Raw genomic sequence first — 13,042 nt, 5'->3', positions numbered from 1 at the left:
GGCCCCAGAGATCAACCAATATTATGGCACAATGTGGAAAAGCCTTATAAGAGGGCCGTGTTCCAAGAACAATGGGGGCATAGTGAACGGAGGGAGGAATTAGTTCTGAAAGGAGGAGGTGGGCAGAGTGGGGGCTGTTCACGAGGAAGCACAAAAGGGGTAGTGTTGGGACTCGGCTTGATAGCAGACGTGTGAAGGGAGGACACGCTAGGCAGAGGGACCCATCTGTGCAAAGTCAGGACAGTACAAGGGTGTCTTGGAATTGGTGAGTTCCCCCAGTCTGGCTGGAGGGTGGGATGGGGGTGGGGGGATGGGAGGGGATGAGGCCAGAAAGGAAGGGGGGGGTGTCAAATTATAGTCTATGCCAAAGTCGGCAGATTTTGCTTTTAAAGGCATTGAAGGGTCCCTAGAGATTTTTAATCCCAGTAGCCACGTGAGGCACTCTGGACTCTAGAAATTAAACAGTAGCGATGTGGAAGATAGATTCCAGCAGGGAGAGGAAGCAGGTCAGGAAATGACAAGGGAAGGACTGGAAAAGATCAGAGGAGAGAGACAGAGAACGGGCCTGAAGCAGAGATTGCTGTTACGAACCAACATCGCGGCACCCTGTGCAAGGCCCCCAGCCTCGGAGTAGCTGCGTCCCCTTCCGAGGGACCGCTCTAGATTCCTGAGCTCGCTGCCTGACCTCCCACATTCTGACCTTGCCCTTCACTCTTAGACAGCAGCCACATGGGTTCCTCCCGAGTCGTGCATAGGAGAATCTCTTCCCTCTGGCATCCTCTTGATTTCTGGCCGTATCCACGCCCGGGTCCAGCAGCAGCTGGAAAATCATCTGGACGGTGCCTGGTGCAATGCCCCTTGCTCCTGCCTGTATCAGTGTCTGGGGAAATAGAGCCCTTGGCCGACCAGCAGGCAAGTGGCAGGGCTGAGAGCTGCCAAGATGTTGGTGAGCACAGGGTAGCTGTTAAAGTAACAGCTATCTGCGTTATGTAAGCTGCATTAAGACTCAATATTTTAACCAACAGCCTGCTGCCCTTGAGTGTTTACACAAAGGGTAAAAACACTGAGAAATAGATCACATCATTCGCTGCTCAGATCAGGTCGATGATTTCCTCTGGCACTGAGAGTCCGGCTGCCACCACGCACCTGTCTGGGTCTGCTCCACCCGAAGCCCAGGTCCCCGACTCTAGGAACACTGGCTTGGATGCTGGTCTTAAACATACCAAGCTCACGCCCTTTCCTTTGTCTGGAATGTTCTTTCCCCAGATCTTTGAGTGGATTCCTCATGCCATTCAGATTTCTGCTTCGATATTACCTCTCTAGAGGGGCTTCCCTGACCTCTCTCTAAAAGAAGACGCTTCCCCACCCAACCCTCTTCTGTTTTCCTTTAGCAATTTTCCCTGCTTAATTTTTCTTCATGGTACTTATTACTCCAAAACTGTATTACATCTTCATTGACTGCTTGTCCCGCTCTCCCAGTAGACTGTAAGCTCCGAGAGGGAAGTGACTTTGTGTGTCTGGGCTGCTGCTCTCACTTCCCCACCTGAAACAGTAGCTAAGAGGTGCTCAGTAGAGCTGTGCTAAGTTAGAAAGCCATTCTCTACCTTTTACTGAATGCTTATCATACTTAAAATATTGACAGCAGTCTAACAGTCATAAAAGATATAATTAATATAATTAAATAAATTTTGATATATTTATATAGCATAATAATGTTCTACAATATAGCAATAAAATAATATGTGATGAGTTTAAGATGAAATAATAACAAAATATTAATAAGCAAACATTAATTAAGGTCTTACTATGTACTGGGTACTATTAACTTCTAGGCACATGATCTCATTTTTTTTCTTAAGATTTTGTTTATTTGTCAGAGAGACAGAGAGAGAGCGCAAGTAGGGGCAGAGGGAGAAGCAGACTCCCGCTGAGCAAGGAGCCTGACGTAGGACTCATCCACCAACCTTGTGATCATGACCTGAACCGAAGGCAGATGTTTAACCCAAGCCACCCAAGTGCCCCTATGCATATTATCTCATTCATAGTCCTAATTCCAGCAAGTAGATAGTATTATTTTCTCTAATTTATATTCAGGGCACCAAAATCAAGACATTAAGAAAATTTGTTGAGATTCTAACACAGTTTACCCGACTCCAAGGTAACTAACACCAACCCATACTGCCCTAAAATGAACTTCAGGTAGATTTAAGGTGTCTTACCCAACAGGAGAGAAACAGGAAAGCAAGAGGGCCACTTAGCATGAATTAAACTTTCTAGCGAGAGAACAAAATGACAAAAAGCCCCAGCAAATGCTTTGGGGAACCATTCGAAAGCCCTGAAAAGGAGTGAGATAGTGTTCATCTACTCAATGGTACTCATCAAATGAAACGATTCAGCTTTACCGCTTAGGAAGGCAAAGGAATGTTATCTCAATCTTCTGGAGGCCACAAGACTCATCTTACAGATGAGAAGGCCTTTGACTGATCCAGGCAGACACCAGAAACAATTTCCTGCAAACTAATGACTCGCCCAGAAGACTATGGGACTGTCAGGAAGATCCTTCGCAGTGCAGTATGCCACATGCTTGATTTGTGTTCAGAAAGACCTTGCAAAATCACTCAGGCTCATTTTCACTCCAAGGCTAAATGAGGAAAAGCAAAGTCCAAGCTGAGGCCCGAACGGGTGTGTCAACCTCATTATGATCGCTGGGGTGGGGGGTGGGGGGGGCTTCTGCTCACATCCAGGCAATCGGTGCCATATTAAACTGATCTAAAACTATGAGCCCTGTATCTGGAAACCACTTTTGCAGGACAGCTGCTCTCCTGTTCTTTTTTGTTTGGATCATGAAAGTAAAATTTTAATCCACTGGGAATTTGTGGGGGAGGGGAATCAAACTGATTCTGATCCAGCTAGGTCAGGAAAAAAATACTGGCCGATTTTTCCATCCCAGGCATGTAGTCTGGTTGGAGCCCATCCCACTCAGGGACAGCTATTGTCTGCAATCACCGAGTCTCAATCCTGAGACCCCGTGAAAAGGAATTTTCCCCTCTATCAGCTCTATCCTGCTGCAGAGTTGCTAAAGGTGACTGTTTTCTGTCTTCTCCTGGGTGATCTCTTTCTCAGTGAAGCTGAGCCAAAGGTTCTGTGCTTCACTGGACAGACTGGTCTTTCTTAACCAGGCTCATCAAACAGTGGGCATTTTTTGTTCCCCGGATAATAAGTGTTGGTGGGTCATCTTCAGGAGAGAGGTCAGAAGGAAAACACTGCAGTGTTCAAAGCTGGGGCTAGAAATGCCCGCCATCAAAGGACAGTGCTCAGTGGACAGCGATGATGTATAGGGCGTGCACTGGCCAGCCTCTTCGGGATAGGTCACATCTAACCTTTATCCTCCACAAAGCCAGAGGAGCTCGCTGAATGTGCTTGACACTCAGCCCTCTGAGGCCCCGGTGAGAAGCCGGCCAGGGAAGACTGTGCTGGGGGAGCTCCTTTTCACTGAGAGAGAATTGTTTTCTGGTTCCTCTGCAGACTGACGTCGCAAGGACTTTGAACATTGAAAAGAACAAAAAAAGCAAACAGCCACAAAAAAGGGGAGGGTGGGGGGGGGGAGAGAAAGAGAGAGCGATATCAGCAGGGGTAGTTAGTAAAAAGGGGCCCGGAGACAGAAAACCTTTTGTTCCCCGAATTCGTTTCATGTAGAGATTGGGAGGTGAATGGCTCTGAGATGAAATGGGTTTACGAAGGAGTTGTTGGGTCACAGGAAGCACGACGGTCAGACTGCTCTGTGAATTCGATTTCTTTCAAAGTTAGGTTAATCTGAAAAAGAATCTCCTTTTCCCGGTTTTTTTTTTTTTTTTCTTGGAGGGGGAGAATGGGGTGTAAAGCTCGAGAGGGTTCTCCACTTTGTTTGATTTTCCATCCTTTCTGCTAGTGTAAAAAGAAATAACCACAGGACAAGCTGCTTTGTGGGTTTTCCGAAGTTAAGAGGTGGGCGGAGCCCCGCGCTACCTTGGCCCGCCAGCCAATGGCGAGCGGTATGCAAATGTTGTCTGCGCTCGGCCGGTCTCAATCAAAACAGTGAGCTCAGAGGCTGCTCGGGAGCTCGGCGCGCTGCGACTGGCAGAGCAGCCCGGGCCCGGGCCGTTCTCACTTTCATTTAGCAGTGCACTCCATGGAGGGCCGCACTCGCCAGGGCTTCATGCCGTCTCACTAGCGTAGGAAACCGGCTCAACTCTCCGCCGCCGAGATGAAGTATAAGGTAAGCGGGCGCCTCTTCCGTAAGGTTTCCGCGTACGCGCGCGTGTGTTGCCCACTGTGACAACGTCTGTGCAGGGACGCCCACCGCCACCACCACTTCTGTGCCCCGGAGAGATCGGTCTCTCATCTCTCCGAGGCTGGCATGCAAGCAGGCAGGCAGTCACCCAGTCTCTGAGCCCCACTCCGGGAGTTCACGGCTGACCAGGGTCCATCTCCCCTGAAAGTTTTGGGAATTCGTATTAAAGGCGCCTCGGGAGCCACTGGAATTCGGAGGGTGTCTAGCTTGAAGGGGAGTTCAAGTCTCCGGGGCTCCCCCAGGTCTGGCCTCCACTGTCCTGGAGCCGTAATGAGGGAGGAATCAGAACTGCTGAGTGTCTCAGACTGGCTCTTAACAGCAGTTTTCAGCCTTTGCCTTAAGCATTTGGTATGAGAAGCAGTTTGCCTTACGGATTTTTGGTGGGAGAAATTAAAAGCCGCAAGTGCTGTTACACAGCGGATGGTGGAGACTTCTGACATCCTTAAATGATACTGGGTATAAGAACAAATAAGTATCTGCCATTTCTTGAAAATACTTTCATTTGTGTTTGGATGGGCAGAGGGTCTGAAGTGTCCAGCCAGTTTATTGTCCCCGTAGTATACAGAATGTCATGCTACCTTATTCCCCCGTGCATTTTGCTCCCTTGTTGTGTATTCTTGGGAAAAGGATTATAACTTGCTAGGAATATCCTTATTTTGTTAAGGCTCCCTCATCTAACCAGGCAAGCAGCTTCCAGACATACTGTTCTCAGAAGCACATTGCAGTGAATTGGGTGTGACTTTTAGAATAGACACGAGACCTAATGCTTTTAAACAAACATGCTATTATTAAAATGACGGTTGGCCAGGTGGTTATGCTTTCGGACTGACAATTTGTGTTACCTGTCTAACCTGCAGGTTTGTGCTAGCTGCGAGCCGCTTTGCTTCCTTTCTGAATTATGTAGCTTCTGGCCCATCCTTTTTTAATGTGAGGTTGTAAATACTCGGTTCTGGCTAATAGCCCCTGGCTAACCTCGGTGATAAATCTTTTCTTTAAAAGCTATAAATCGCGTTGAAAAGCTCTAAATCAGGATGTCGAAAGTCTTTATTATAATGCATGAGTTATGGTTCTCCATGGAAAGGCTACAACTGTGTGAAGACACAGGTATCAGTTATCTCTGTACTATTATCTTTCCATTACTATTATTATTATTATTCCATGATTTCTCCATAGGAGAGAGCAGAGGAATGAATAATCCTGAAGATTCTTAATACTTTTGACTTTAGGATGGCCTAGCAACAAAACCTTCTACCTGGCAGGAAAGTTCCCCTTCTTGAAGTGGTTCACCCCATATTTCCACAGTCCCTTATTTAGAACAGTGATTGGCCTAGAGAGTCTTGAGCCTACAATGATTCTTTCCCCCTATCCCTATTGCTGAATGTTTTTAGTCTCATAATAACCACCTTGCAGGGAGAAAACAAAGAGAAAATATGTTCATACATTTATGATTGGAAATCATAAATGGTGGAAACCAACACTGAGTACCTTGATCTAGAAAGTGACAGACGTGACAAAGTCTAGGATCACTTTTATTCAGTGATGTCATCTTGTTTCATTTGACTCTTATGGAGAGAAAAAATCATGGCAACTGATGAAATAAATTGGGATTGGCACTCATGGGGGAAAAAACTCTTCTCTTTGCAAGCTCTTACCAGTGTTGATCACCCTGGTTGTGATTGGCACATGTTATTAGCTTTTTGTCACCAGAATAAAACACTGATTTCTCTGACGGGCCAAATGCCAAGTTGACACTTTGGCTATAAAATAAACCAGTGGCTGAAGAAATCTACAGTGCTTGACTTACAAAGCCTGTCCACTCTCTAATAACAGACAGTTATTATTATCTCTATTTTAGGAGAAGATTTTGTCATTTTAAGTAGAGGACATGATCCAGAGGTAAAGGGATAAGAAATAATATTAAGAGTTACCGTGATAATACAGGATTGTCATATTTAACCCTTCCAAAAACTCTATGAGGTGGGTGTTACTATGTACTCATTTTCACATGTGGAAATTGTGGCACAGAGAGGCTAAGTGGTTTGTCGAAAGCCACACAGCTAAAAAGTGGGGGAGCTATTAATTGAACCAAAGCAATCTGGCTCCAAAACTTGTGACTTTAAACCACTATTAAAAAAAGAATCAGCTGTCATGTCCCTGAACTGTCCTGTGTGACTGCTCTTTTTGTCCCCCAGGGAGTTTAAAACTATTTTATCTCCAGGATTCCTGCAAGATAGATTCTCTCTCTCTCTCTCTCTCTTTTTTTTTTTCAGCTATAACTTAACAAAGTAAAGTGTACCGCACGTTTGGCAGTTATTTGTTTAATTGGAGCCACTCCGGTAGTAAAACCAGATAATTATTTGATTGTAAAATCCTGGAGTCAGGAATTATCTTTGAAACCTTGTGTCGCTCTGCCCACTATAAATGTAGCACAGTCAGACTTCTGTTCACCCAAGAGATTTATAATTCAGCCGCTATAAGTTTTTTTTTTTTTTTTTAAACCAGATTATCTGGTTTGGCTGCTTCAGGAAACATAACTAGAGGGCAACCAAACCCCTAGTCATTCTGCACTTCTCCACAGCTCCAGGCCGGCCGGTCGGCCCTGTATTCAGAATAATCTTGAGAAGTGTGGAATATAAGCTCTTACTAATGAACACAGCAGTTCTGGTGAGCACACATCTAGCCTAGCCTGATTTAATTTCATGGTGGTGGTGTTCTGGGGAGGCTGCCGTTTCCTATGGACTTTCTGTTCCATTTGTCTTAAGAGGCTTCAGTGCCGGGTTCTGTGATGGGAAACAGTAAATCAGGCCGCCTGCATTCATTAAGAACCGTCCACAAGCCCTTCCCCATAGGAAAGTAGGTCCTGCAATGGGGGTAGGGCTCCGGCTTCAGTGGTGGTGGCTTGTCCAGGGAAGGCTCCCTCCGTCCCCTCACGCCCCCGTTCCACTTTTTTCAAAAGATTTTATTTATTTATTTGACACAGAGAGACACAGTGAGAGAGGGAACACAAGCAAGGGGAGTGAGAGAGGGAGAAGCAGGCCTCCTGCTGAGCGGGGAGCCCAATGCAGGGCTCCATCCCAGCATCCTGGGACCAGGACCTGAGCCAAAGGCAGCTGCTTAACCGACTGAGCCACCCAGGCTGAAGGCTCCCCTTCTAAGGGGCTGGAGGCACATGGTCGCTACCGCCACCTTCTGCCAGCAGAGGGACTGCAGCCTGCAGGCCCAGCTGTGTTTGATGGGAGGCCCTGAGACCCCGCCCACTTTGTGCAGGCCCAGGCCTGGCCAGGGCTCAGGTGGCCTTACCTCTCTGATCTCTAATACCTCAGCAGCTTCTGTGGCTTTGCCCAATTTCAGAACCCTGGGTGCCTACCCTAAAACTCTAAGTTATGTATCGAGGCTACCATTCCACAAATTCTTTTTTTTTTTTTTTTCACTGAAGTATGGTTGACAACAAATGCACTCTTCAACGTTTTAAGAGAAGAAAAAGTGGAGCTTATACTACAGATAAGAAAACTGGATTTCGGAACACAGCTCCCTGTGTTCTGGTCGCCTGTGGGCAAACAATGTGTGTGCCATGAAACGCTTTTGAGGGGGACTTTGAAAAGTCTCTTATTCTCTTGAGCTACATGGAGGGAAAAATGATCGGGGGTCTTGAGGCGAGTGGACACTGTCATGTATGACTTCAAGAATCCCCCCTTCTTCGCTGTGAGACATCGGCTTTGAATTATGTCTTCTCTTGGAAGTGATCTGTTGCCCTCCAACTCCGGTCCCTCACGCTCCTTTTTAAATCTTAGGTGAGAGGGGTGCCTGGGTGGCTCCGTGGGTTAAGCCTCTGCCTTCGGCTCAGGTCATGATCTCAGGATCCTGGGATCGAGCCCCGCATTGGGCTCTCTGCTTGTCGAGGAGTCTGCTTCCCTCTCTCTCTGCCTGTCTCTCTGCCTGCTTGTGATCTCTCTCTCTCTGTGATAAATAAATTAAAAAATCTTTAAATCTTATGTGAGATCTAGGAATTTTAAAAGCACCAAAAGATTTTATTTTTTAAGATTTTTATTTATTTATTTGACAGAGAGAGATCACAAGTAGGCAGAGAGGCAGGCAGAGAGAGAGGAGGAAGCAGGCTCCCTGCTGAGCAGAGAGCCCGATACGGGGCTCGATCCCAGGACCCTGAGATCATGACCTGAGCCGAAGGCAGAGGCTTTAACCCACCGAGCCACCCAAGCGCCCCACCAAAAAATGTTTTAATAGTTACTGAATTGTTGACAGATGGATGTATTTATTGAGCAAACCCACTGTGAGAGCTACAGCACTTGCCCACATAGAGATGAAAGTCTTTGGAGAACTAGAGGTGCTCGGCCCATACCAAATTTAGCAAGCTGCACACTGTGGGACATACCAAGGATTCCTTTAGCATCCTTTCCTTACTGTAATATACATCAGTCCTTTTCTCAGAATTCATCAGTGGCTTCCTGTCTGCTACTCCTCCCACCGTGCACCAACCCCCGCCCCCCAGACTTCTAAAAAAACTTCCTGTCAACTTTTTCCCCTTTGCAAATTCCCTCCCCACCGTGTGCCCTTATGACCTCATCATCTCTTGTCATTCACGCAGTCCGTATGTGACTCTAATACCAGACTTTCGTACAGCCCACTTCCCTGACCCACGTAGACATGGCACCCTTTTTTTTTTTTTAAGATTTTATTTATTTATTTGACAGAGATCACAAGTAGGCAGAACGGCAGGCAGAGAGAGAGAGGCAGGCAGGCTCCAACTGAGCAGAGAGCCTGATGCGGGGCTCGATCCCAGGACCCTGAGATCATAACCTGAGCCGAAGGCAGAGGCTTTAACCCACTGAGCCACCCAGGCACCCCCCCCCCCTTTTTAAAAAGATTTTATTTATTTATTTGACAGAGATCACAAGTAGGCAGAGAGGCAGGTGGAGAGAGGGGAAAGCAGGCTCCCTGCTGAGCAGAGAGCCCGATGTGGGGCTCGATCCCAGGACCCTGAGATCAGAGGCAGATGCTTAACCCGCTGAGCCCCCCAGGCACCCCGGACATGGCACCCTTAAACCCCACCCTGTTACCCCCTACCTCTCACCTCTCTTTTGACTCTGCTGTGGGAAAGCTTGGTCTCTGGCTGCTCCCATTCACTAGCCCCATCTCTCTCTGGGTCTACCTTACTGGGTTATCCTGTCACCTCCCAAAGGCCTCAGCTGACAGTATTCCCTACAACAGGCTTTCTGTTTTCCACCTCCGCCCTGCTCTGTTAGCGCTCCCTTATTTATTAACCTGTAACTCCCACTGGGTGCCCCTCTCCCCACTCCCAGAGGCGTACCATTTGAAGGAAGCCCTTCTGAAAATTTGGAGGTGGAGGCAGACTGTTAGGCAAGTGCTCAAATAAAAAGTGTGACCTGGGATCTGTTACAGCCTGGAGGGGCATGGCCTTGACCTTATATGTACTTGTGGATAGAGTGGGGCTTTGGAGAAAGGCATTTCTGTTCCATGTGACTTACGGCTAGGCAAGCTCTCTGAGCCTCAGTTTTCTTATCTGTAAAACAGGGATAATAACTGTGTTGGACTATTGTTCTAAGGGCCAAACCAGATAATACGTGGATGTAAAGTACTTACCATGCTCCTGGCATACCATAAAGGAGACCATGCTAGTCAGCCTCGGCTCTCTTTGCGTTGACAGGTGTGGAAAGGGTAGTGTGGACTCAAGACTTGGTGATCGGATTATGTCGAAATCCCAGTGATTAGGTAAAAAGCTGGTTGAGTATTGTCTAATGTTCCATGGGCCTGGTTGTGTAGTGTGGAAATGCAGATGCAGACAACGGGGGTTGACCAGGACACTGATGGGCCTCCTTGCTAACAATTTATGAGTGACAGGACCTCCATTGTTCATAAGATTTGATATACCTGAAACTACAGGACCTCGTAGTCAGCACTCAACAGATACTGAATTCAGTGTTGAAGGACATAAAATATTTGCACAAATAGCTATTAAAAAGAGGTGGCTGTTGTTTGTTTTGTTTTGGCTTTGTTTTGTTTTGGGTTTTTTTGCCGCTAAAAAGAGTCAATACTGTATGGCATAGTGGAAGGGACCTGGGTTTGTTGCAAATTCCACTTTTGCTACCAGGCCTCTGTTTCCTCATTTCTAAGATGGGAGCAATAGTACCTATCTTATCAGATAATGGCAAGGATATGGAAATCATACATTTTTGGCAATAGGCATGTGAAAATGGCAATTATTATAGGATGCATTAAAAGACATATATAATATATAGATATAGAAGCATTATAGAGATAAAAATTTAAGAGGAAGCATTTGCTAGAATCACTTATCCATAACAGAAATATTAGTGAGGACGAGAGGAAGTCACCAGTGTACAAAATCAAAGGTAAAACACGAAGGAGGTGATGTGGGGGGTTACGGAAACTCGGGGGAAACTCTATCCCTTATTCTACTGCAGGGGATGTAAAGTAAGAGGTCTTGGTGATCCATCTTTAGATCGTTTTAGGGTTAGAAAGAAACCTAAACAAATTGGTTTGAGATGCCAGCCACTGGGCCTGTGGCATTCCTCAGCAGTAACATACAGATTTAATTACCAAGCCTCATTGCCAAGATAAACAAAAAGGGCCACTGGGAAGAAATGCTGTATTTCCAACTTAAAGTGCAGAGGGTAGCTGCTGGTTTCCTAGGTGATGGGTGATTGCAAAGAATATGGGCACGGAAGGGGACCTCCCCTCCCCTCCCCCAAAAGAACCCTGTTCATACTCCATCAACGGCACCCCCTCCATCCTATTTACTTAGAACATTCCAGTCATCTCCCTGCAGTCATTCGTACTGGTGAATGAGGACAATGCAAGCCTGGGGAACATTACAGCTTGGCTTCAAAAGTCTGTCTTCCTGAAGAATGGTCCTTTTAAGAAAAATGGCCTTGGTTTTGAACGCTGCCACCATCCACTGGAAAGAGTGATTCTTTTAGAAGGTAGTTTTTAGTTGATAGTGAGATCCAGGGGGAACTGAGGCATATACTTTGCAGAAAATGGAACAGGTGCTCCAGAAAATATGCATACGTTGTGACAGCATGTGACAGTGATGTTTTCATGCCTGCAGTGGGGCTGGGGCAGCTGATCATGGAGATGTGAAACTTGCCAGTCAAGTGCTCTCGAATACATTTGTCTGCCTGGGCCCCATCATGGACTGCCAAATACCAGTTTATTCTTTAAAAAAAGCTAGTCTCTTCCCTTCTTCTCCCCGTCCATTCTTGATACTGAAGGATGTTTAAGTAGGCAATTCGGGATCATTCCTCCAAAGCTGGGTCCATCGCTTAGGAGGTGTCTTCTCTCTTTGTAAATCATGGTGTACATGTTGCAAATGAGACCTCCTCCTGATATTTCTAATATGGCAAGGTAGTAGTTACATTTCAGCAAATGTTTCTTAATGGAATGTTGATCCTCTCGATTACCAGAAATAAAGACTGAGCAACCATGAATATGCAAAGGTACAAGCATTGCACAAAGATGTTTGATAGGATCTTTGGAGTTGAAGTTTAATTCCTTTCTTTACTCCTTGTGTATATGTGTGTGCATCAGTGTGTTTCGGGGAGGGGGGGGCATTATTCAGGAAGCTCGATAGAAAGTTGCAGCAACCAGAAAGTGTATAAGGTTCAGATTTAAACCAGATCTTTCCTATTTATTAAAGCAATGTGTATTAATTTATTTTTTTAAAGATTTTATTTATTTATTTGACAGAGAAAGATCACAAGTAGGCAGAGAGGCAGGCAGAGAGAGAGGGAGGGAAGCAGGCTCCCCACCGAGCAGAGAGCCCAATGCGGGACTTGATCCCAGGATCCTGAGATCATGACCTGAGCCAAAGGCAGCGGCTTAACCCACTGAGCCACCCAGGTGCCCCAGCAATGTGTATTTGGACAGAATGATGTGCCCTTAGAACTTTTTTTTCTGATTTTTGTTTTAGTTATATGGAAATTTTATGCTCTTGTGTGAATTAGCCTTAATCTCATTGATTTGTAGTAGTCATTTCATTATTGTTAACTTAGCACCTCACCCCCATGGGGAATGTGGCTAACTGGGGACTCATCCAGGCTTCTCTGTCACCCAGCCCTGTGCTCTGCTGAAAGAACAAACTAGAATTCACTCCACCCCCACCCCCATAACCATAACCAAAATAAAAACAACACATCGGGAAGCTGGTAAAGTAGACTCCTAGATGCTCCAAGCCTTGTTGGTGTTCAAAGTCTTTAGTGTGTATCAGGACAGGTCCGTAATGTGTCGATGAATTTTTTGTTTATTTCTTTCTTTTTTGGTTACCAGCCGTGTGTGGTATGAGTCCAAGTTTGGCAGGAAATGGGTTAGAGGACCAGCAGTGTTGCCTTACCATGACAAGGACAGCGGCATGAGCAAAATTTTGAAGACGTCTTTTCCTTGAATGCTCCTCTGGGATAGAGCTTCACGCTATTCTCTGATTCTCCAGCCTGCGACACCTGGAGCGAAGCGTGTTGAGCGGAACTTGAAATGGAGGAAGGGAAAGGACCAGTTAGAATACAGTCGGCTCAACAGCGTTCTTTCTCTTAACCCCATTCGCTGGGAAGCCAAGACTTCTCCACCATCTCACAGAGGCCAGACGGCTTTGAAATATTTCTCATTTCCTTATGAGAATCATCTTGTCAATTAGAGGGCATGTCCATTGACTGAATCAAA

The 13,042-nt window shown here is 46.1% G+C and overlaps 1 protein-coding gene across 1 annotated transcript in view; it reads left to right on the top strand.

Annotated features, from left to right (window-relative positions):
* The first annotated feature begins 4,090 nt into the window (after positions 1-4,090).
* Positions 4,091-13,042, top strand: part of NEDD9 (neural precursor cell expressed, developmentally down-regulated 9) — a 55,667-nt gene continuing 46,715 nt past the window's right edge. Inside the window, exon 1 of the mRNA XM_044258918.1 lies at positions 4,091-4,255. Coding sequence (XP_044114853.1) covers positions 4,244-4,255 — 12 coding nt within the window. The 5' untranslated portion in view covers positions 4,091-4,243. The remainder of the gene's footprint in view (positions 4,256-13,042) is intronic.

This window comes from Neovison vison, chromosome 1 (genome assembly GCF_020171115.1).
Source record: "Neovison vison isolate M4711 chromosome 1, ASM_NN_V1, whole genome shotgun sequence".
Classification (NCBI taxonomy): Eukaryota; Metazoa; Chordata; class Mammalia; order Carnivora; family Mustelidae; genus Neogale; species Neogale vison.
The sequence above is the reverse complement of the archived record's forward strand: the minus strand, read 5'-3'. Positions and strand labels throughout refer to the sequence as shown.